This window comes from Trichomycterus rosablanca, chromosome 20 (assembly GCF_030014385.1).
Source record: "Trichomycterus rosablanca isolate fTriRos1 chromosome 20, fTriRos1.hap1, whole genome shotgun sequence".
NCBI lineage: Eukaryota > Metazoa > Chordata > Actinopteri > Siluriformes > Trichomycteridae > Trichomycterus > Trichomycterus rosablanca.
The window spans coordinates 5454829-5479801 of NC_086007.1; the positions used below are offsets into that span (position 1 = coordinate 5454829).

Genomic DNA, 24973 nt, shown 5'->3' on the forward strand with positions numbered 1-24973 from the left:
TGCCAGAGGTGGTGTCTAAGATATTTAACAATGGATGCCTAGAAAATGGGCCGAACAAGAACAGGAGCTCGGGGAGGCAAATGTGGGCGGAACGCCAGTTTACAGATTTACAACAAATAATTTACAACACTTACACGAGAGAAAAAGGAAGAGAGAGATAGTAGAGATAATACTGTCACCACAACTAATGTTATATTTAGAGGCCTGTCTGGGGTGTTACTGCATTGTGCCCAGCGATTCAAAAAAAGAAAAACGGTTCCATTGTGACCCTGACCAGGATAGAGTGGTAGAATTTTTTTTATATATATATCAAAAACACAAGCACTGTCGCCTCACAGCAAGAAGGTCCTGGGTTCAATTCCGAGGTGGGGCGGTCCGGGTCCGCTCTGTGTGGAGTTTGTATGTTCTCCCTGTGTCTGCGTGGGTTTCCTCCGGGAGCTCCTGTTTCCTCCCGCAGTCCAAGTCCAAGTCCAAGTGGTAAATTGAAGACACAAAATTGTCCATGACTGTGTTTGACATTAAACCTGTGAACTGATGGATCAGGTGTGACCAGGTGTAACTACCTATTTTGTCACAAATGTAACCAAAGTGTGTAAAACATGACGTTAAAATGCAAATAAATAAATAAATAAATAAATAAATAATAACAGAACCACATAATACTAGTCATATTTCTTAGATTATTAGACCAGAACTGACCACCCGACCACTGAATGGACAGTAGATGCTAATTTAACACATTTTATATGGTAGTTAAAGAGGATATTTTTTATTTTAACTCCTGAGATTCTCAGGTAATGTTTAAAATGCAGTTTATTGAGAATCTGTGCTACATCACAAGGGAAAACGCTGGAGCTTTTTTACTGCTGTGTGATTGACACATGCACTAATTGAAACAACAGCCACGTACAACAGAATGATTGGCTACAGTAAGTCTAGGGATGGTGGCAGAGGTCTCACGATGGACTGGTGTTCTTTCCTGGGCATGTTACTGCATTGTGCCCAGTAATTACGGGAAGCCCGCAGTGACCCTGACCAGAATAAAACATGGTGGTAAAACAAACTTGAAATGAAACGACAAATAAGTATTTAAAGAATGTGCTATAATTATTTATTCACAAAGAGGCAGAAATCATTAAAACCCCAAAATTGCCATGGCATATACAGTAGGTTCCTATCATGTGTGTGTATGCACACATTATGCTAACTCATATGTTACTAAATTTGGGGCATCACAAAAATGAGCCAGTTATGAGCTTTTGGCCATTTTCGGTATGACAGCAATTTTAGCCTTGTAACTCTGGACACCAAATATATTGTGGCTGATTTATTATGCTTTGTGGACACAAAAAAACTGTAAATCTGAAAAGTCTATTTCATTCTTTTCTAAACAGCTATCGCATATTATTTATCTTGCTCATTTATTAAATGATTCGACCATTTGGCCCAAGTATTATCACCCAGGGGGTATTCTAATCGCTCTTTTTATATCCACGATGATTCTAATTCATGCATTACAATTTTGAACAAATCTAACTGTGTAGTAAAATCGTCTCCTGGGGGCTTTTCATGAATGTTACCACATCACTGATAAATCCTCAGGCTTCAGATTATAAATCCTGCTACACCATCTATTCCGGCTTAGTGCACAAGATCAGCAGTACATCATAACAGTAGTGCTGGGGCAGAAAAACACCCACTCGTATCAGGCAAGCGAGGGCCTGCACTTTCTTCTGACAGGAGGCTTTTTAACAGAGTGAAGCTTTGAGTAAGAGAGACACACTGCTCTTAACAGGTCAAAGAAACAGAGATGGACAATTCTGGTTTATGTATGGCAATGAATTTTACTAAAAAGGCTGTGATGCCATGTCAGTATTGTGATTCACAAATCAAAGCATTTACCAGCAGTCAAAAAGAAGCTCTGAATGCCATTTTACATCATCAAAGCATGTTTGTTTGTTTATTAGGATTTTAACGTCATGTTTTACACTTTGGTTACATTCATGACAGGAATGGTAGTTACTCTTTACACAAGATTCATCAGTTCACAAGGTTATATCGAACACAGACATGGACAATTTACTGTCTCCAATTCACTTCACTTGCACGTCTTTGGGCTGTGGGAGGAAACCGGACCACCCGGAGGAAACCCACGCAGACACGAGGAGAACATGCAAACTCCACACAGAAAGGACCCGGGCGGCCCCTCCTGTGGATTGAACCCAGGACCTTCTTGCTGTGAGGCGACAGTGCTACCCACTTAGCCACCGTGTCGCCCTATCAAAGCATGGAGTTCATTTATTGTATTGTATTTTAATATACACTCACTGAATGTATATGTTGTTCTGTACACTTGTCACCTGCACTAACCCATCCATTAATGGAAATGGACCTTAATATGACCCTCACTGACCAGATTTCATTTGGATAGTGGACCCCACTCAGCACTGCAGTGACTAACATAGTAGTGATATGTAAGTGTATGTTGTACTGATAACTGTGTAGCAGATATAGCAGTATTGCTGGGATTACGGGACAGTGGTAGTCTAGTGGGTAGAGCTTTGGGCCATCAACTGAAAAGAGTTCGAATCCCAGCTCTGAGCTCTGACCCCAGCTTCCAAACAACTGGAATATGCAAAGGAAGTACTGTACTGTACAACTGTATATGTACGTATATATGACAAAAAGGCATTCTATTCTATTTTTTAAACATGAAATGGCCCCTAACCAAAAATCTAAAGCTAATGTAATCTTCAATAAGAAACTGCCCACTGCTAAAGGGAGAGATTACCAAACAGTGAGCATGAAAAAATGAAAATATTCATAGTCTCCTAACTCAACACCATGGTACTGCCATGTTAGTGTGATCACACTACTGAGAACGGTCTGTGCATAGTCAATGCTTTGAGGTTAACATGACCTAGCTAGCTGCCCAGCTAACATTTGCTCTTAGGGTACACAGCTTTATTTTTCATAATATAAACTCAGATGTAAATTCCCAGATTCTAATTAATGCTGTTTTCTTCTCAATAGATCACACATCACTGTGCAGAAAAACTGTCAGAATTCTCAGGAATATAATAAGCATGTTGTTAAATTCAGGGGTTCCTTAAAGAATATGTGAAAATCCTACAGACCAGCTGCTCAGCAGCACTGTTCTCACCTCCTGCCTAATTACCCAAGTGCTGTAAAGAGCTGGTGACAGTAAACATGGTATGATGCCTCATTATTTACCCAAACAACAAAACAGAAACCACCCGTATAACACCGCAAATAACATTCTCAGAAGAACCCGTATATTACTGAGGAAATACATGCGGATACGTTCTTTGTGTCAGGTTTATACACTGTATAAAAATAGCTGCCTGCAATGTTTTAGTGTCTACGTGCCTAAAATAGAAGATGTAATGTACTTTTGGCCTTAGCTGCTGCATAACAGTGTTTAGTAAAAGTTTTATAAAAGCGAAAATTCATGTTTCTAACTAAAATAAGGTAAAACATGTACTACAGAGAAACATGGGCCATTCAGCATTTTCTCATCTCACAATTTCAGTTTATTTGCTAAATTTAAGAAGTAAAGTGATAGAAACTAAAATAATATAGCCAGTTGATGAACAGGAGCCCCCCGTTCAGGGTATTTCTGACTTGCACCCAGTGTTTTCTGAGAAAACCAGACCTGCTGTGACCTTGACCAGCATAAAGTGGTTGAAAAAAAAAGAATGATTAAATCTGCCATAATGGCCTAATTGTTTTATTTGACTGTTGGCAATCTGTTAGCACGTCTCAATACAAATTTCTTTTGGCACAGATTAATAACACAAAATCTCAAGTGACCAGACGTCCGTCCTCTAATTAACTAGATGAAAGCATTGAGGGTAACATTCTTACATCAAAGGCAATTAATTAGGAGCCTGAGTTTGAGGATGTTTTTGAGGATATTTAATGATTAAATGAATTAAATAATTTCACCTGAAAATGCATTTCATTTGAATTAGTTTATTCAGTTCATCAGAAAACACAAGAAAGTAAAAATGTGTTCACCAGCCATGACCTTTTTAAATAACTATGATGATTTCTTTAGGTTATCACATTTCATATCATGTTTCTTTGATTATGTTTTCCACAAACCGAATGTGAGTTTAATTAAGTGTTTAATACAGAAGCTAGGTAAATACATGGTCCTTCATTTTTGCACCACTGTAAAATTGAATGACTGATGTTATGTAAATTATATGAAACCTTTTATTATAAAACACATTTATTAAATCAGCATTTATACAGAAGAAAAACCATTGAAATATACATATGAAATAAGACTTTAAATTTTTTTGCATGTTTATAATAATGAAAATAAAATTAAGGTTCTGTCTATTCTCTGAATTAGTGTTGTAGTAATAGCATTGTTTTTTAGTAGTTAATACCAATACCTAAATATGCTAGCAAATGTATCCTGGTGATGTTCAAACAGTACAGATAAAATATGGTGTGTAATTGTGTGGCGATGTGGTCTAATGCATGTGTTGATTTTGCCACTGTCCTGGTCAGGACTAATTGGAAAATCACCTTGTTGCTGCTGAAGTAGCCCAGTCGAAGCATACTGTCTGGGTGAGACAGTGGCATTATTGACAGTTTGTGTGTGTGTGTGTGTGTGTGTGTGTGTGTGTGTGTGTGTGTGTGTGTGTGTGTGTGTGTGTGTGTGTGCATAGAATTGTGTAGAATTCACCACTGTCCGGTGACATCAACCATTTACCCTGCCATGCCCCAACACCAGATGTTCGGTTCACAAAAGTGAAACAACCACACTTGGAAAAAAATACATGACCATGTATTAGGCACAGACTTTGGGATGGGGGTAACACCCTGTCCATGGTATTTCTGCTTTGTGCCCAGTGTTTCTTGGTGAAACCGCCCACTGAGACCCTGACCAGGATAAAACAGTTAATAAAAAATAAAGACTAAATAAAATGTACTAACACAATACTGATCCCAACTGTTGGTTTAATCTATAATCTGCTTATGGAAACCAGACCCAGGCTACTATTATCTACATTGTGATTGATTATGGTTTCCTCTTACGCTACACCAAGGTACAAAACAGTCCACTGTAATCATTACAAAAACGGACCTAGACAGTTTTACTCCCTACACACGAATGGGTGTCTTTCCAGTCAAGTTTTCTGACCATACATTAATTCTGGACCTCATTTACAATAATAGGGCCACCTATCTTGATAAGTAGCTGGTAATGGTCTTGCTGAACATAAGCAAAACCAAGAAACTGGTTGTGGGCTAAAGAAGAAGGCAGCAGCGAAACAACACTTTAATAGTATTTGTTTTTGGAGTGGGACGTCATAATAAGCCCATAGTCAGGTGTCCAAATACTTTTGACCATATAGTCAATATAAATATAAAATCAATCAATCAATCAGTACTTTTTACTGGACTGTGCAGAGCCCTTGATTGATTGCTAGCCAGACCCTCACCCAACATCAGCACGTGACCTTACAAATGTGCTAATGAATGAATGAGGACAAATTCTCACAGATAACCTCCAAAATCTTGTGATAGATTTGGGGTGGAAGAGTGTGAAAGGAGGAGTCAATATTAATGCCAAATGGTTTATGACTGCAGTTGTAGTTGCAGTTGTAATAGGGCAGTTGTAGGGTTAGAGATAGGGTTAGGGTACTGGACTACTGTTGGGCCCTTGAGCAAGGCCCTTAACCCTCAATTGCTTGGACAATATACTGTCAAAGTACTGTAAGTCCCTCTGGATAAAAGCGTCAGCTAAATGCCGAGAATGTAAATGAATGAATGTAAACACTGGATTGTTGGGACCACATAAAATGACCTTACAGTACACATATGTGAGGACCTGACCTGGACTCAACACATTCAAGTTGGTACCTGAAGCTACTCAGGTGAACAAAAGCCAGACAACAGTTATAGCACCTAAGAAAATTCAGTCTCCCCAGTGATCCAGAACACTTTTTATACTGGGGCCACAGAAAGTATACTGACGCAATACATCTCAGTGTGGTACAGTAAGTGTTCTGTTCAGAACCACAAAGCACTGTAGAGAGTGGTGCGCTTAGCTGAGCGTATCTGTAGGACTGCTTTCACATCAGGCCATGCTGCACCAGAGCAATAAAAATCATCAAGGACTCCAACCACCCCATTAACTGCCTGTTTAGCCTTCAGCAACCAGGCAAGGGCTTCTGCAGCCTGATGGCTAAAACTGAGAGGCTTCAGTAGGAGGTTCTTCCCAAGACATCAGACTCCACAATACAGACAAGCTCTTGATTAGCACAGTAAATGTGGTATCATGTGTGAGACTAACCTTAGTGGTATCATCATGAGAGCGCTGGTAGCGTTTCCACCGGCAGCCGTAGATCCCAGTTAGACAGGACAAACAGAGCTGTCTCTCATAAACCTGCAGGGGTTGGTGCTTCACCATGCTCCTTCAACCTAGACTCTACTCCAACCGTCTACCATCCCACTGATAACACAGCACCCTACAAAGAGAAAAGTACAAGACAGACAGAGGGAGAGAGATAGTGGTTTAACCGCACTGATTTTCAGCAGCCACTTAAATTATTACATTTATCAAAGTATGTCAGTAAAATCTTTCAAACACACTGAGAAACTTTATTGCCAAAATAATGTGGACACCTGACCATCTGATCATGAGGTTGTTGGGCATCCCAGTGCAAAACCATGGGCATTAAGATGAAGTCCCACCCCAATTGGGAGTAAAGGGCTTAGCTTACAAACCCAATAGCGGCAAATTGACATTAGTGGGGTCAGAACTAGGATCTAAGATCAATAAAAGTCTTCACTTTCGTTACTTTAATTTTTTTAAGCTTTCTGTCAGAAAAGCAGGCGGGTAGGCCTTAATCTCAGTCAATGTTATTATTTAAGGTGTTTAATAGAGTAAAGGTCAAGGCTTTATGTTGTCCACTAGAGTTCCCCTTTCATCAGACTTTACCGAAGTGTTGCCAAACGTTAGAAATATCTCATTTATCTTTCATGCTTAACAGGAAGCGATATGCTATGCTCTCTGTAATCCCCCCACCATGCATGTGTCAAGAAGGAGTCCCAATTTGGCCTTCCCTGCCTCAGACGTGGGCAATTGTGTCTGTTAAGAACCCAACCTAGGGCGCCCAGGTGGCGCAGCAGGATATTCAATTAGCACATCAGCGCCGAGATTCTGAACTCCTCGGTTCGAAATTGGCAGTGCCTGCAGGGAGGGATGGCCGGAATATGTGGGGCAGTGTCGTTAAACGCTGTGTAAGGACCCTGATTGGCAAATAGAGGCGCCTGTGCAGAGTGCATGGGTTCCGTTAAGGGCTGCGCGCGGGTCAGAGGAGGCGTGAGCAGCAATATACCCTCTTCAACTGCAAAAGAAAATCGGGGATCCCCCAGCAGCAGAAGACAAATTGACTATGCTAAATTGGGAGAAAATGGGAGAAAAACGCAGAAAAAAAATAAACCCAACCTATGGCTTACTAAGCCAAACTCAGGTCTAAAAGCCAAACTGCTCCATAATAAGGTGTGACAATTGTGAGAAAGATGTGGAAGATTTTTGAAATTGTACACTTGGCTTTGTAAACATGTGTGAAAGTCAAACTCTATATTTACAGTATATACACAACTTCAACAAAAAATGCTGAATTAAATTTGCTAGTATAGAGAAACGAGAGAACGTACAGAACTCCTGATTACCTGACCTAAACTAACAGACACTGATTTAAATGATCTGTCTTTCACGTTTACGTTTCAGCTTAATCATGACCAGAGTGGAGAGGTAGGAATACACCCTGGATAGGGTGCTAGTCTGCCACAGGCTGTTACACACTTACCCTTTCACAACCATCTACACCTGCGACCAGCCAATCATCCTACCAGCATGTTTTTGAGGGCTGAGAGAACACTGGAGTACTATGTACAGAGGAGGTTAAAAGCTCTGCCATAGATACTCAGCTGAGCTTTTTTCAGTTTTCAGACTTTTTCAGACTTGCTGGGCCTTTAAGGCTGTGTTATCATGATCAGGATTGCAGCAGGTCCTGTTCCACCAGGAAGCACTGGGCACAAGACAGAAATACCCTGGACAGCATGTAGTCGCAGGGCTTTACCAACACCCAGCAAGGCTCTCAGTCTTTGCGAGGCTCAGATTTAGTCAGTGGATTGTTCTGGAATGCTGAAACCCTTATCTTTATACCAGGGCAAGCTTAGAGATGATCGTAAAACTTAAAGCATCTGGATTAGTAAATCAAGTTGGCTCATAGATACGACACCTCCATATGTTACCGTCAGAACGCTGTTTTTAGGATTATATAAGCAATCATTCTTAAACCTTGGTGTTAATACTTTGGTGCCATATTCATACTTTCGACTTACTGAATGACCACCCCTATATCAGACACCTGTTAATATGAAGCGAATGTGCATTTATAGGCTAAACTAGAATCCTCTATGTTCTACCAAAATGAAAAACACAATCAGTCATCATGTATCAATTATTTCACATCCAACATGAATGACATCTATATGAGATGATTACGCCGTCTGCATTCTAGTATAATAGACGGCATTGTTATCACTTCTGTTGCTTAATATCTGATACAGGAGGGTAAAACAATGACACGGATTATCTCCTGCTGAAAGGATCTTGTGATGAAAACACAGACTGTTCATTCAAAGTGAATGGAGCAGGTTTATGCAATATCAAAGCGGAGCTGTTATGACAGGTAAAGAACATTCTTCCTGAGTCGTACCAAACAGTAGTGACAGAGCCTGTCTGAGTGAGTTACCTCCAACCAATTTATCTAGACAATGACTGACCTTATTACATACACTGGTCTTGCATAAGGAGAAGAAATACCAGTAAAATAATAAATAAACACTGCATGTGCAAGGTCATCTTACAGACATTTTACCCTCCACCAGCTGTTAGAAGATACAACAAGACCCGAGTCACTATTCCCAAATTGCAATTGTAAAGTATCATACTTGTACCAGGCTGAACTGTTACTGTCCTGATCTTGTAGTTTTAAGTTCTGAATCTGCAGTGTGGTGTAGTTGCTATTTTTCATACCATTTGAAAGGTGTTAGAATTGGAGCCAACTGGCTTGTATAACAACCAGGGCTAGACTGTTATTATAATTTGATTTCTGGGTACAACAGGGCATCATGCCCAAAACTTACAGTTAAAGGGTTTTTCCTTCCGCATTGATTGTTAACGGAATGTGGTGTAATTGTGTTGGTCTATAATTGTGACTTGGATAAACAGTTTTTTATCGAGCATGTTAAGTAAACAGCCACAGTTCAGTGAGAGAAAGTAAGTGAACCTTTGTGTTAATGACTTCTCTAAAAGCTGAGGTGCAAAATGTGTTTCAAATGAAGAGATGAGACTGGAAGTGTGGGATTCACAGGTGCTTTGCTCATTCAAAAAAAAACTGGCATGAGGCATGAGCTGATGTGGGCTGTGCAGCTAAGCCATCCCAGAAATACTGCTGAACTGAAAGACATGGACAGAGCAATGGTCCAAAATTCTTCCTCAACAATGTGAAAATCTTTTATTTTAAACCAGGTGTTAGAGGTGATTGCTGCTAAATCGGGACCTCTGTGTTATTCTGTTTTCCTGCCTGTGCTGTAGATGTTTACTCAACATGCTTAATAAAAGGGATGAACAGTACAACTGTTTGTGGGCTCCATGTGAGAAAGTGTTAGGTCTTTGTGCCAGAACTGGTCTTCTGCTGAAGAAAACAACACCTTAATTTAAGACGAGGATAAAATACAGGCACATATAGGCTATAAAAGCACTTCAGACAGGGTGTGGTAAAGCAGTTTTAAAATGGCATTCTCGAAAACAAACATCCGCAGAGCTTTTCAGTGACTAGCCAGTCATGACCTAGAAAGAAGGTGGAACTTGGCAGGAGCTTTGACCCTGCTGTGACTGGAAGAGATGTCTTAAATTATCTACTTGCACCATCACCTATCAAATTCATTCTTTTTCTTTCCAATACTAATACAGTCATGCAGGAATGTGGGGTGGGTGGGTTTCAACAGCTGTTGAAAAGTACAAAATGTGTAAAACAGCTGTAAATTATTTTCTTTCTTTGACATTTGCATTGCAGCCATCTAAGAACTGCCTATTTCAGACAAATCCTAGATGCACTTTACAGTCTCTTCACCATCAGTGAATGATCACCACCTCCCAATCACTCCACAGTTAACAGTCAGAGAGTAATAGATGATCCTTTATATTTTATTTAAACTAGGGCTGTCAAACGATAAAAATTTTTAATCGCGATTAATCTCAGAATTTCATATAGTTAATCGCGATTAATCGCATTAAAAAAAATCTGTGTAAATGTTATAGAAAACAAGGATTTTTAAGTGAAATGTTACAATTAAAATGGTGAACACATTTTATGCTAAATGTACTTATGTTAAAAACTGCTGGGACAAGAGAAAACTGTAAGGGAGTTTATTCACTCACATACTAGGCAGTAAATGTCAGATTGTAGGTTAGAATTTCTCCATCAGCAAACATTGTAGATCAGCGGTGCTTTAGGTGGGATAAGGCGTAGTTATTGTAACAGACTTGTCTGTGGTTGTATTGTGACGATGGTTTGATGGACGTTTCTACACGAAGTGAGTGTGTTTTGACCCTTTGGGGCTTCCATAGTTCATGAACTAACGTGCTCGACTCAGCTTTCCGGTATTCGGTACAGAAGAAGAAGTTAATTAAGTGTAATAAAGTGTTCTGCTCCCGACAACTTGTGAATATAGCGTGTATTTATTTCTTTATTATGCAAGTGCATCACTACGACGATCGGTTACATTATGTTAACAAACCGCAAATGAAAAACGGTGGCAAGTCCGACATTAAAACGTTTGTTCTACCAGTCAAGTGTCAACATGAACTAGAATTTGCGTTAATGGCACTAATTTTTTTAATCGCGTTAAATTGAGGTCGCGTTAATGCGTTATTATCGCGTTAACTTCGACAGCCCTAATTTAAACCTTTAATTGCATGCCTTGACGTGGGCAGTATATTATAAAAAAAACATCTGTATTAATAATAATAATAATAATAATATCCTCTGCTTATATGTACATACATTGGTCACTGAATACTGTACATACATACATGCACACATACATTTTTCTATATATTGCCTGTATGTAGTCTTGTATACTGTATTTATACTAGAGAGATACTATCAGCCGGAACCAAATTCCTTGTGTGTATCCACATACTTGGCCAATAAATCTGATTCTGATTCTGATGATGAAGAAGAAGAAGGAGGAGGAGGAGGAGGAGCTATGTTGTACTGTTGATCTCTTAACGGCGTGGATTCTCTTCATGCTTTCTGACTGTACTCACTACTGCTCTGAGAGATTACTGTAAATTTACCAGAATTCTTACATACCAGGAACTCCAAGCAGCTTAACGGAGCTGAGCTCAAATTACTACCAAGATCAAACATTTAATCCTAACGAACCTCAGAATGAATGAACTATGTACAGACTGCCCAACTTGCTGACCCTTTATTCCAACATCCTCCAGTGAAACATGTGAGCAGGGGTCTGAGAGAGGGGTTGCTTTTTCTGCTGCCTCATTTCCTACCTCCCCAAAAACTAGAAGAAAAACACCCGTCAGTGCGGGAAATGGTTCAGCATACTGGACTACACATTACTGTGCAAAAATAAATGAGACTACAGACCACAGACACAAGTAGCTTCAGCTTGTAACAAGGTGTTAAGTAACTTCATTATAGCTACGTGTTAAAAAGCCATAATACTCTACTGTTTATGTCGAAATAGTAACACTTAGACTATATATTAAAGCAATAAGCCACGAGAGGCCATGCGTTACTGTGTTTATAGCACAGGGAAACTTCTTTCCTGTGCTAAAATCATAGCAGTAACGCACAGTCTCGAGTGGCTTATTGCTTTTATAAAACGGCGGTCAACATAAAATACAATAAATACAACAATGTTTAATTCATAAATGTATTTATTGTGTATAAACTTACAATAAAGCATTCTTCCGCGACGCAAGGTAGTTCGATTAACAGTGTTGCTAGGCAACATGAGGGCGAAAATAACATTAACTTTTTCTTTTCAGTGGCATATAGACCACTGAAGTCGTTTCGTCATTTTGTAGTCATAAAAAATGTTCCAAAGCTGTTACGTTTTGTTTTATGGAGATTCTTCTGTCCATTATCACTGGATCCTCTGAATTATGAAGTCGTTAAAGAGTCAAAATATGAATATTGCTACATGTAAGCTAATGCTACTGCGCACTGAATTGACGTCACTAGACTGGAAGCCTCTTAATGTTTTCTTTTTTTTTCTTGTATAAGCCTCTTAAATAACCACACGAAGCAGCGCGATTCAGTGGAGTGACATTCACAAGTTTTGGCTGATATTTTTTGTAGGTAGCTACATTAAAGTAGAAAGCAAGGATGGTCGGGTGTTACGCCTTTGGTTGTACTCACCAAAAGCGAGCCGCTCGTTCCGTTGATTTGATTGGTGTAGTTCAGTGACGTCTAATTAATGTGCAGTAGCATTAGCTTTCGTGTAGCATTATTAGTATTACGACCCTTTAACAACCTCGTAATTCAGAGGATCCAGTGATGTACAGGAGAAAAATGTACACAGGACAAAACGTACAGGGTTCTGAAAATGTTTATTTAGCACAGGATGCGCTAGAGCCGATTTTTTGAAAACCCCGTTCATTTTTCCCATAGGAAATCTGAGTTAGACCCGGGTCTCCAAATATGGGCATAACGAGGACTACAGAATTACACACGACTTCAGTGTTCTATTAATATGGAATGATGTGAGGTGGTCATAGGTGTGCGTTTATCTGGGATTTTACAACGGTTTCGAACGCGGCTCAGCCAATCAGATTTTAGGACCGGAACTATCCGTTTTATAATATGTATTATATTACGAGGGTTCTTCAAAAAGTTTCCGCACTTCTTTAACTCTATTTATTAAGAATTTCAAAAACAAATGACATCACTTTTCTACATCACCTTCCGATGTATTTTTCCAGCGTCGTACCAACTTTTTAATACCATCAGCAAAAAACATTTTTGTTTGAGCGTGTAGCCACTGATGCACCGCTGCTTTCACATCATCATCACATGAAAATCTTCTTCCCCTTAAAGCTTCTTTGAGCATCCAAAAAAATGGCAATCAGATGGCACTAAATCTGGACTATAAGCGTCTCTCTCAGTCTCTCAGACACGACCAATTACCAGTGCCCTCACCATTTACAACCAAAATATAAGTGCGGAAACTTTTTGAAGATGCCGCATATATTTTATGCCAATGAGCCAAAACAATAGGACCACCTGCCTAATAATCTCTCAAAATAAAGATATGTAATAAAATATGTAATGAAATAAGACATAGACTTCCCAAGACATCTGAATAAGTGCAGTGGTATCTGGTACCAGGACATAACCAGCAGTTCCTTCAGTTCCTTTTGTATGTTTTATGGTGGATCATCCTACAGTGCATCCTAATGCCATCTTGTCCATGGTTAAATGACAGATGCATTTCCGGTTCTTACATTGTTCCAGTGCCTGGCTGCCTACTGTAGGGGGTTTTGAAGCTGGGCAGAACTAGCCTGGGTGTTTTAAGTGGCTTACTACTATGCAGCCCCATATACAGAAGGGGCACTACGTGTTGCACTATGTGTTGTGACATATTCACATCCTCATCAGCAATAAAACCATTTGCAATTATGTTAGTACTTTTAGATGCCACAGCCTTTGTGTCCTCTAGTATCAAGGAGTATTGACTGTAATCTGCTAGTAATCTGGTTGACAGTTTGTGTATTGTTGGATATGCTGCCCATATCTGCTGCATTTAACTATTGTACTACCATCAGCCTGACATTTAACATCTGGCTGACTGTGACATGAACATTTTTTACAAAATAGGCACTGCCATAAAGAGTTTTGGCAAGTATTTTTACAACTTATTATATTATTATATTACATCCATATAAAAGTGTATCCCAAACCATATGACTTAGTGACCAGGTAATAATAAATGACTAAAAGATTATTTGTACATTTTCTGTTAAAGGTGACTAAGAATGACAAGTCTAGAAACACCTATAAATCAGCTCACATGCAAAAGAATCTCATTAGCAGGTTGGTTGTTTTTGAAAGTCCTCCAGAGCTGACTCAGCCCGTCTCTCCCTCACATTCCCCATGACATCAAGAAATATTCAAGACACCATCTGTTTACTCAACACAGCTCTGTCCAACGCCCATCCTAAAATACTCTCCGTCCGAGCGGGTGTGGGAGCAACCTCAGTTTTACAGTGTCTGCCAGAACAGTCTACAATTTCTGAAATAGCACTCACAAACTGCAACAACAGTTATTTTTTAAGTCTGTACTGCTGGCTTGCTTTGTTTTTACACCTGAATAAATTCAAGCTAGGCTTTATAGATGGGTGCACTGGTGACAGGTTTTGTGAAGCTGATTTTTAGTTAATATCTTGGTGTGGCTTTAATTTTGTAATATTGTTTACATGTTCTTCAGATGCATTTACAAAAACAGGCTACAGTATTGCATCTATTTAACTGGCCAGTTTAATAATAATAAAAATACACATCATGTTACCCAGTATAATAACACTTCTCACCATCACCGAAAGGACTGTCACACCACCCAAGAAACCCCAGGCAGATGGGTCAGATATTTATTTCTTGATATTTATACTGGGGGGAAATGAGTGATATGATGAGTGATATATGTATTTATTAATTTGTCATGACTTCAGTTACATTCATGACAGGACAAGTAGTTACAGGTTACACATGATTCATCAGTTCAAGTTCAACTTCAAACATCATCACAAGCAACTGTAGCATCTCAGATTAACCTGCCTGCATGTCTTTGTACTGTGGGAGGAAACCCACACAGCCACAGGGAGAACATGCAAACTTCACACAGAAATGACCCGGAACGCTCCACCTCTGAATCAAACCTAGGTCCTTCTTGTTGTGAGGTGAAAGTGCTACCCACCGAGCCACTGTGCTGCCCAAATGAGTGATAAGACTTACTCGGTTACAAAACAATAGAAGTTTACTACTAAATATATACATAATAAACTATAAATATTTGTTTACACAGATTTCAGCTCTCTACTGTGGAAACTTCTGTTGGTACAGAACTACCATAAATCTTCAGTAGCTTTCACTTTAATTTTTTTTCATTTATACGAGACCACACCTTTTTGTTCGTTTGTTTTTTATTACCACGATCTGAAGAAACAGTTGGCAGAAAAATCATGTGTTCTGCTGAAGAGTGCTATAAAATATTGCACAAAATGATAATGTTGTGCAAGCATTGCCTTAAGCATTGACTCAAACAAAAACAGGTTAGCTATAATAACACTGAGACAGTTAGAAGTGGCTGACAGTGTGCTGTTAAAAGTGGTTTGCATAGATTTCATACTATTTAAACAAAAACACTGGTTCTTAGGCATACTTAGCCATATACACCGATCAGACATTACATTAAAACCTCCTTGTTTCTACACTGACTATCTATTTATCAGCTCCACTTACCATATAGAAGCACAGTTATTGTAGTTCTACAATTACTGACTGTAGTCCATCTGTTTCTCTACATGCATTGTTAGCCCCCTTTCACCCTGTTCTTCAATGGTCAGGACTCTCCCAGGACCACTACAGAGCAGGTATTATTTGGGTGGTGGATCATTCTCAGCACTGCAGTGACACTGACATGGTGGTGGTGTGTTAGTGTGTGTTGTGCTGGTATGAGTGGATCAGACACAGCAGCGCTGCTGGAGTTTTTAAATACCGTGTCCACTCACTGTCCACTCTATTAGACACTCCTACCTAGTTGGTCCACCTTGTAGATGTAAAGTCAGAGACGATCGCTCATCTATTGCTGCTGTTTGAGTTGGTCATCTTCTAGACCTTCATCAGTGGTCACAGGACGCTGCCCACGGGGCGCTGGATTGTTGGCTGTTGGCTGGATATATTTGGTTGGTGGACTATTCTCAGTCCAGCAGTGACAGTGAGGTGTTTAAAAACTCCAGCAGCGCTGCTGTGTCTGATCCACTCATACCAGCACAACACACACTGACACACCACCACCATGTCAGTGTCACTGCAGTGCTGAGAATGACCCCCCACCCAGATAATACTTGCTCTGTAGTGGTCCTGTGGGGATCCTGGGGGGGCGCTGGAGCCTATCCCAGCTTTTCAATGGGTGCAAGGCATACAGTAACACCCTGGACGGGGCGCCAGTCCATCGCAGGGCACACACACACACACACACACACACATTCACCTATAAGGCAATTCAGTCTCCAATTAACCGGACTGCATGTTTTTGGACTGTGGGAGGAAACGGAGCTCCTGGAAGAAACCCACACAGACACGGGGAGAACATGTAAACTCCGCATAGAAAGGACCTGGACCTCCCTGCCTGGGGATTGAACCCAGGACCTTCTTGCTGTAAGGCGACAGTGATACCCACCGAGCCACCGTGCTGCACACAAGAAAATTAACAAAACATTAAATTTGACAAGGGGTGTAAAGTAAGTGGTAAAAACTACCAGAAACAGGTTTGAAGCTGTATATTATTGTTTTGTGTATAACAACATTACATAATTCAAAAGGTTAACTGTATAAAGCACAGACATGTTTGGAGCATTGTTCTGGAACCTGCATTCAATTAATCCCTGGGCATAATAAAGTAACACACCCCGGTAACAATCCTTCGCGGGGCCTTGACCACTCTTAGCTACCACCCACATCAGGCCACTGTCCAGTGCAAAAGCAACAAAACAGAACCAGATGCCAACCAATGTCCCAAACGTTGTGATGGTGGGGCTAAAACCTGCAACCTGCAGGATTGTATATGTACGTCTTGTTTACAAATGGTGATGGATGACCATGGATGGCCTGGTCAGAGAATAAACCATGAGTAAAACCCTCAGTTCTCCATCCTTCATTCACAAAGTCCGTTTATCATCCATCACAGAGAGAGTGAAAAGTGAAAGAGTCAGCAGAACTGTCAGCATCAGGAGTCAGACCATGGCGTGATTGATCATTCCAGGCTGGTCTAATAGATTCAAGCTAAATATAGACTGGTCCCTCATGGTATTCAGTTAGATGAAGGACATGGTGTCAAATTTCAGCACATTTTAAAAGAAAGGAGGTTTTTGGAGTTGTTAAGGTGGGAGCTTTGGTAAAAGCATCACATTAAAGGTGTGCAATGTCATTTTCATAATGCCAAAACTGTAGTTCTAATCTAATAAATGAAAAACTACAGTTTACTTCTGTTTTGTGAGATGCCCACAGGTTAACAGGAAAAATAATAAATAAGAATATTTATTATGGTTGGGTGCAATTGTCAGTGCACTCTCAGTGCCAGTCCCAAGCCCAGATAAAATTGGCAGGGTTGCGTTAGCAAAGGCATCCAGTGTAAAAACTGTGCCATGTCTGGTATGTGAACCAGATCTGCTGTGGTGACTTTTCGACGACTGTGGAATTCATGGAAGCCGCCAAAAAGAAAACAAATTACATTTCATTAGATTTCTTCTCAGCATAAATCAACAGTTTGGATGTTTTGTATGTGTATTTGTAAAACCTGTCTAATGTATCATCAATCCTAAATGTTAAGGGGCCGTTCAGGTGGCGCAGCAGTAAAATAAGCTAGCACACTAGAGCTGGGATTTCGAATACATCGTATCGAATCTCAGCTCTGCCATCCGGCTGGGCTTGGCGGCCACATAAACAACGATCTGAGCCGGACCAGGGTTCCTTATAACTGGTGCAGTTATGACCTCTGCTGGCCGATTGATGGCGCCTGCGCAGAGTTGGGGAATAATGCATTGATCAGGGTGTGGCTCTCCGTGCACAAGGCCGATCCACATATGAACTCGCCTCATGCAGGTGAAAAGAGGCAGTCGGTACTGCGCATGTGTCGGAGGGGGCGTGTGTCAGTTTGAGGCTCCCCAATCAGCAGTTGGAGGGTTGCATCAGTAGAGGTAAGGCGTAACACAATCAGGGTAATTGGATAGGACTAGATTAGGGAAGAAAATTGGAAGGAAAAATTTTAAATATTAATGAAGCTTTTTAATTCTAAATTCTAACAAACAAAAACAAATTAAAAACACAAATCTACCCAAGTGGCAGGAAGCAGTTTGCTTTCTCTAAAGATAAACTACCTACAGTTCCATGGCATTACAGCTGAAAGACTGTCAGTATAATTGCTAGGTGATGACATGCGGTCGGAGTTATCTCCTCCCTCTGTGTTTAACAGTGACAGTAGTGTGTGATTTAAGGTGCCAGGGAGATGAAGCGTGGATGAGTAGGGATGTGCTGGAGTGCTGAGTGGAGGGTTTAGCTTTTCTTTGGTGCTAATTAAAAGCAGCAGGAAGAGACAGAACAAACATCTAAAGTAAATCTGCAACTAAAACAATGCAGCATCACACAAGTCCAATATACTGTCATAATATTCATGATACACGACTGTTTACAGAGTAGTTTGCTGGAACTGTATAAACTATGCAGCACGTTGGCGCAGCGGGTAGCGCTGTTACCTCACAGCAAGAAGGGCCTGGGTTTGATTGCCAGCTGGCCAGTCAGAAACCTTTCTGTGTTTGTTTGCATGTTCTCCCAGTGTCTGGGTGGGTTTCCTTTGGGTGCTTTGATTTCCTCCTACAAATTGCCTACACAGGAACATGACTGGCTGTGTGTCTGTAGGGGAGGTATAGTGGCTGAAAAAGGATTACTGGTTGCCTGTTGTGAGTGTGGCCTTTTCTGACCGGTCAAGACGCCTGCATGGGGAGTGGATGATCGCAGCTCTCCACACACGATATTGCGCTCGGTGAGATCGCGAACCCCTGGCAGATAAAAAAGAAGAAGCAATAAGCTGTGTGTCAGAGGGGGCATGTGACAGCCTTGGCTCTGCTTAATCGGGGGTCGGGGTGACAACAGCGATGAGAGAGAGCTTTTACCCCGGATGCCCTTCCTAACACAACCATCCTTATTTTCTCCGGACTTGGGAGCAGCACTGAGAGCACACTGACGAGTCTGGTGCCTTCACCCACCAACAGCATCAAAAAAGCTGGATAATACTCCAGTACACAAGCACTAAGATTCTGAGCTCCCGGGCTCTGCTACTGATTGGCTGGGCGCCTTCTAGTAGGACAAAGGGGTGGGGTTATCAACGCTGTCTAAGGACCTCTGTTGCCTAGGGCACCACTACAGAAAGTGGAGGTGTGCAGAGATTGGGGCGTGGCTCTCCGTACATGAAGCTGACCACCCACGCAAATTCACCAAAGTATGGGAATAAGAAGGGATTGCTGGACATCTGAGGGAGTGTATGTCAGGCAAATATACACCTCTTGTGCAGCAGATTGGCTATGCAAAATTGGGAGAAAAGGGGGAAAAAGCAAGATATTTTTTTAAAGCAAGGGAGAAGTAGATAATGTGTTTTTACTAGGGCTGTCGAAGTTAATGCGATAATAACGCATTAACGCGATCTCAATTTAACGCGATAAAAAAAAAAAGTGCCGTTAACGCAAATTCTATTTGGCTCGGCGAGTCATCCGTAGTTCATGTTGAGACTTGACCGTGCTCGGCATCTCTCATTAAGACAGCGTTTCTCAAATGTAACCGAGCGTCGTAGTGATGCACTTGCTTAATAAAGAAATAAATACACGGTATTCACAAATTGTCAGGAGCAGAACACTTTATTACTTTTTCTGTTACGGTACCGAATAGCGGACAGCTAGAGTCATCGCGTTTGCCAAGCATGCTATTCCATGAACTATGGAAGCCCCAAAGGGTCAAAACACACTCACTTCGTGTAGAAACGTCCATCAAACCATTGTCACAATACAACCACAGAAAAGTCTGTTACAATAACTACGCCTTATCCCACCTAAAGCACCGCTGATCTACAATGTTTGCTGATGGAGAAATTCTAACCTACAATCTGACATATATACGAAGTCAAGGGTCTCTGCTGGATAGTATTACTGCCTAGTATGTGAGTGAATAAAACTCCCTTACAGTTTTCTCTTGTCCCAGCAGTTTTTAACATAAGTACATTTAGCATAATGTGTTCACCATTTTAATTGTAACATTTCACTTAAAAATCCTTGTTTTCTATAACATTTACACAGATTTTTTTTTTAATGCGATTAATCGCGATTAACTATATGAAATTCTGAGATTAATCACGATTTAAAAAAAATATCGTTTGACAGCCCTAGTTTTTACATAAAGTGTAGTCTGGATCTTATTCATGACCTTATTTGGTCTTCGGTCATATTCAGTACAGACATGTAATGAATGAGTGTATATACATGTCAGAGAAATTTTATGTTTTCTTCTTTTGTGTGTTTATGGAGTTAATATTTAAATTATTTGCTTCTGTATTTCACTTGCACAGTAACTTGCTGGCCTTTGCACTAGCCAAGTTTCACACAATCGACCTCTGTGTCAGTTCACTTATTAGTTATTTCGGCTTTGGGCCACGCTTACATGTAACGTCTCTGCAGTACACTGCTGTCAATGCCCCAGAAAACATGCACACAGAGAGACCCAGACACCCAAATTTGTCTAAATCATTAGTTCAGAAGCAGAATTCCACTTCCAGCAGACCACCTGAACTCAATCTGAACCCGCTGCCCTGTCTGAGTCTCGATGTAAAAAGCAGTGCAACAATGGGCAGTAAGAGAAGCCGGACTTTCTAGAAGGAGTTCGTAATTCAGTCTCGGCTCTTAATCAGAAAATAGGTGCTGATACGGTTGACTGGAAAGCCTGGAGCGGAAAAAAGGCATGTAAACCCAGAAGGAACGTAGACTGAGGAGAAAAATCATCGAATCTTTAACTCGTTCTGGTGCTTTTGAAGGTTTCTGAGAAAACAGCAACTCGGGACCATCTGTCAGATGAAGCAGGAGAACAGGTAACCATCTGGACTGGAAGCTACCCAACATGCTAGAGCCAACACACTGCCCCAAACCAGGCCTGATTAAACATGCAAGGACAGCTTAATGCACAAACTATGCATCACCTTGCTTAATTTAATCATTAATTATATATTTTAAAAGTCCATCTAAGTTCTTGGGTGGCACAGCGGTAAACTGGGCTAGCTCTCTTCCACTAGGATCCAGTGTTCGAATCCCCAGCGATGCTGTCGGCCAGTTCTGTGTCTACATGCAGACATAATTGGCTATGTATGATGAGGAACTGGCAGAGGCCTCGCAATGGATTGGCCCCCAGTCCGAGGTATATATATGTATTGCGCACAATGATTCAGGGAAAACTGCACCCACCTCATCCCAGACCAGGACAAAGAGGTGATAAAACATGAAAATGAAATGAATCGATCTAGTCTGATTATAATGGCAGCATGGTGGTGCAGCTGGTGTAGTGGATTTCACACATTGGGTTTAATCCTTGCCTCTGATCACTGTCTTAGAGGAAATTAGCATGTTCTTAGAGTTCAGGTGGCTTTTATTAGAGTATTCTGGTTTCCTAAACCCTCTCAAAAACATACATGGTGAACTGGCTACTCTACATTATGAGGGTGTCTAATTGTTTAAGTGTTGGATACCATGAGACAGACTGGCACCCTGTCCAAAGTGATCTCACCTTGCACCCAGTGAGTGAGTTGCAGTGGACCCACCACGTCCCTGACCAGGAGTTAAGGAAAATAAATGAATAAATCTAAGCTAGTCTGTAGAAAACACATAATAAAACAGATTCACACAAACTTGAGGTTAAAATTCATTTATGACCACCAATTCTTTTGGTACACACACCCAATTTAGGGGCATAAGAGGACATCGAGCCTGTGTGTGCAACCAGGGAACACCTAACACAAATATAGTCTACATATCAACTCATGCAATAAACATTCCAGCACTTGAGAGAACTCATAAGTGCTTTAATATCCCCCAATTAAGCTGTACTGATCTAATCATCTGAGACGGTCACTCCTGCAATAATCACCATCTAAAAATAACTCCAGTGTTTTGGGTCTGCTGACAATAGGAGAGTAGACCGAGACGCAGTGACTAGCACCTAATTACTGAACACGTGTGTGGGGGTTGCTACCTAATCAAGGATGAGGCAATTGTGGACTCCCATAGGACTGACAGTAATAACAGCCAATTTCACCACATCCAACACCAGCGCTCAGGCTAACAGACGTTGGCCAGCTTTGCTTGTGCTATAGTAATAAATGCTGACAGCTTTCTTAGTGATAAATACTGACTCTTTTACACACATACAAAACATATATGAATATGTTATTTAAAAGACATTATTAACAATGCTAAAAAGCATCTCCCAAGAACCCAAGCTGCTGTGTGGCACCCACTTTTTCAGCTGCCACCATCAATAACATGATACATTCTTGAACTGGATCCATTTATAACAGTTCAAGAACCAAACTCAGCAACTAGTCTGCAAACAGAATGGTTCTAAAATCATTCTGCATGCATTATTGATTAGCCAAATCATTAGGACCATCTGACCAATAAACTTGGATCATCTGAGGGAGTCCTGTTGTATCTGGTACCAGGACATTACCTACAAGTCTGCTAAATGCTATAAATATAACCAATCATGATAACATCGTGTTATCTATTTATCTGTTTACATGAGCGCCAAAGAAGGTGTTTTTGATCTATTCACAAACTTTTCTTATACCAACCTATACCAACTCTCCAAAATACAAACACATACATTTACAAAGTTTATTGCTTTTTCTTCATGCTGTTTTTTATTGAATACCTATAAAACACAAATTACTTATTGCATTTTTATCAGAAAATGGAGAGCGATGTTTGTATCTAAACAAATCAATAGGGTATGAGCAATGTCAGAATGTTGCCGTAATCAGCAAACATCCACACCTATCTCCAGAATACAGATTAGCTTATTTGAACATGTGTCTCCAAGAAAAGGGTCACATGTGAATCTATCAGGTCAAAGAGTAAACATGTCTTACTATAACATCCAAGATAAACCAAAGCTTTTATCAACATCTGTACAAGAAAACATAAAAGAATAAACCAAAAGAAATAAACCCCTCAAAGTCTGTGATAAAATAATACTGTCGCCATATTCCACATTACAGAGGAACCCTGATGTTCTGGGTTTGTCACCATACCAGTATAGTTTATCTTATGATGTAAAAGGTGCAAATCACATTAAACACATAGAAAATTAAGTTGTGATCACAGAAAAAGATCCATTATAAAAGATGAAGGTAGTAAAAGATATTGTCCTTTATTATTTTATTTTCATGCTTTACCAGTGTTTTATTTACGTCAGTCACGGTGGGTCCAGGTTCCCAGGAATCACTGGATGCAATGCAACCACACACCCTGGATGCCAATCCATGGCAGGGCCTTGGTTACACCCCTAGACATAGCCAATAATTTCTATATGTGTCTCGCCTAACTGGTCAATTTCACTGCTGGGGTTTCAAGCCACTGATCCCAGTGGTAGTGGGCTTGCATAATTTACTGTTGGCCCATTAAGCACCCAGTAATAGTTATATTATTTTCAAGATATTGTTCAAAATAATCATTTTAAAACTGCTGTCATTTGAACTTAGGAGTTATTTACATGGCTGCCCTTAACATGAACAAGCTTGAGAACTTCTGCTGGAAAATGCCTTCCATTTAATGATCTTTGACCACTGGTTCTCCTTGCTGATGCACTGGTCCATTTATAACAATATACATCTTTTGAGACTAGGGCGGCACTGTGGCTAAGTGGGTAGCACTTTTGTCTCACAGCAAAAGGGTTTGATCACCAGGTGGGGCGGTCCAGGTCATTTCTGTGTGGAGTTTGCATGTTCTCCCTGCGTCTGCGTGGGTTTACTCCGGGTGCTCCGGTTTCGTCCCACAGTCCAAACACATGCAAGTGAGGTGAATTGGAGACACTAAATTGTCCATGACTGTGCTGGATATAACCTTGTGTAAACTGATGAACCTTGTGTAATGAGTAACTACCGTTCCTGTCATGAATGTAACCAAAGTGTAAAAACATGACGTTAAAATCCTAATGAAACAAACAAAACAAACATCTTTTGAGACTATTTTTGTTAATAAATGCTTATTTTCAGAAAACTCCCTTTTAGAAAAATGTGGTCATGTTGGAACTCTGTTAGTTGCCTCACATTGCTTGGAAATCTGACATAATGAAGGGATTCTTGCTATTCCAGGAGTGTATAGGATGGGTGTATTTCACACCATGCAGTACACGTGTATAGGGGGGATCTGGACTGTCAAACAGGGCGTTTACAGCATGTTGAACTGTGGATATTTACTTAATAAATGAATCTAAATAATTAACAGAATTAAAAGGAATTTATATTGAATTGCACACTGTACTGAAACATATAAATAAGAACACTGTTGGTAGCCCGACCTGTTTATTCCTGCTTTTAACACACGAATATTTAGATGTTGTTTCTCTTCTCCAGGTAACAAACCAACATGTGTGTTTGCATAAAATTGTATTTAAAAGTTATGAATTCATTTTTTTACCTTTTCTTTACACTCCGTTGGCTTGTACAGTAGGAACCAGGTGGAATGTCTCTCCGTGTCTCCAAACGAATAAAAGCGCTTTGTAAAACCTAACAAACTTCAGTATAAAATCCCTCTGCAGCGTTGACTTAATAAATACCAATTTAAAAAATAATTTAAATAAACATAATCCCACAGGAAGCTCTAAACAGTGTAAATTCACGTTCACCTTGTGTTGGAGCTATCAGAGCTGGGCTAACGTTACTGCTCATCATCCATAGTAACCTCCTGTAGTAGGTAACAGGCGGGGCTGCGAATAATGGGCGGGACCTAGGGTTGGTGTTATCCAATCATAATCCTCACTGACAGTAATAAGGCGGAGTTATGAATTCTTCGGTC

At 40.4% G+C, this 24973-nt stretch overlaps 1 protein-coding gene across 2 annotated transcripts in view; it reads right to left on the reverse strand.

Moving 5' to 3' along the window:
* The window catches only part of gdpd5b (glycerophosphodiester phosphodiesterase domain containing 5b), a 53200-nt gene extending 28452 nt beyond the window's left edge, over positions 1–24748 (reverse strand). For both annotated transcript variants that reach the window (XR_010015472.1, XM_063016575.1), the window contains exons 1-2: positions 24596–24748; positions 6338–6512 (exon numbers count right to left, since the gene is read on the reverse strand). Coding sequence is in view for 1 of the 2 variants with exons in the window: in XM_063016575.1 (XP_062872645.1) it covers positions 6338–6454 (117 nt within the window). In the remaining variant the exon portion in view is untranslated. The remainder of the gene's footprint in view (positions 1–6337; positions 6513–24595) is intronic.
* Between the last annotated feature and the right edge of the window lie 225 nt (positions 24749–24973).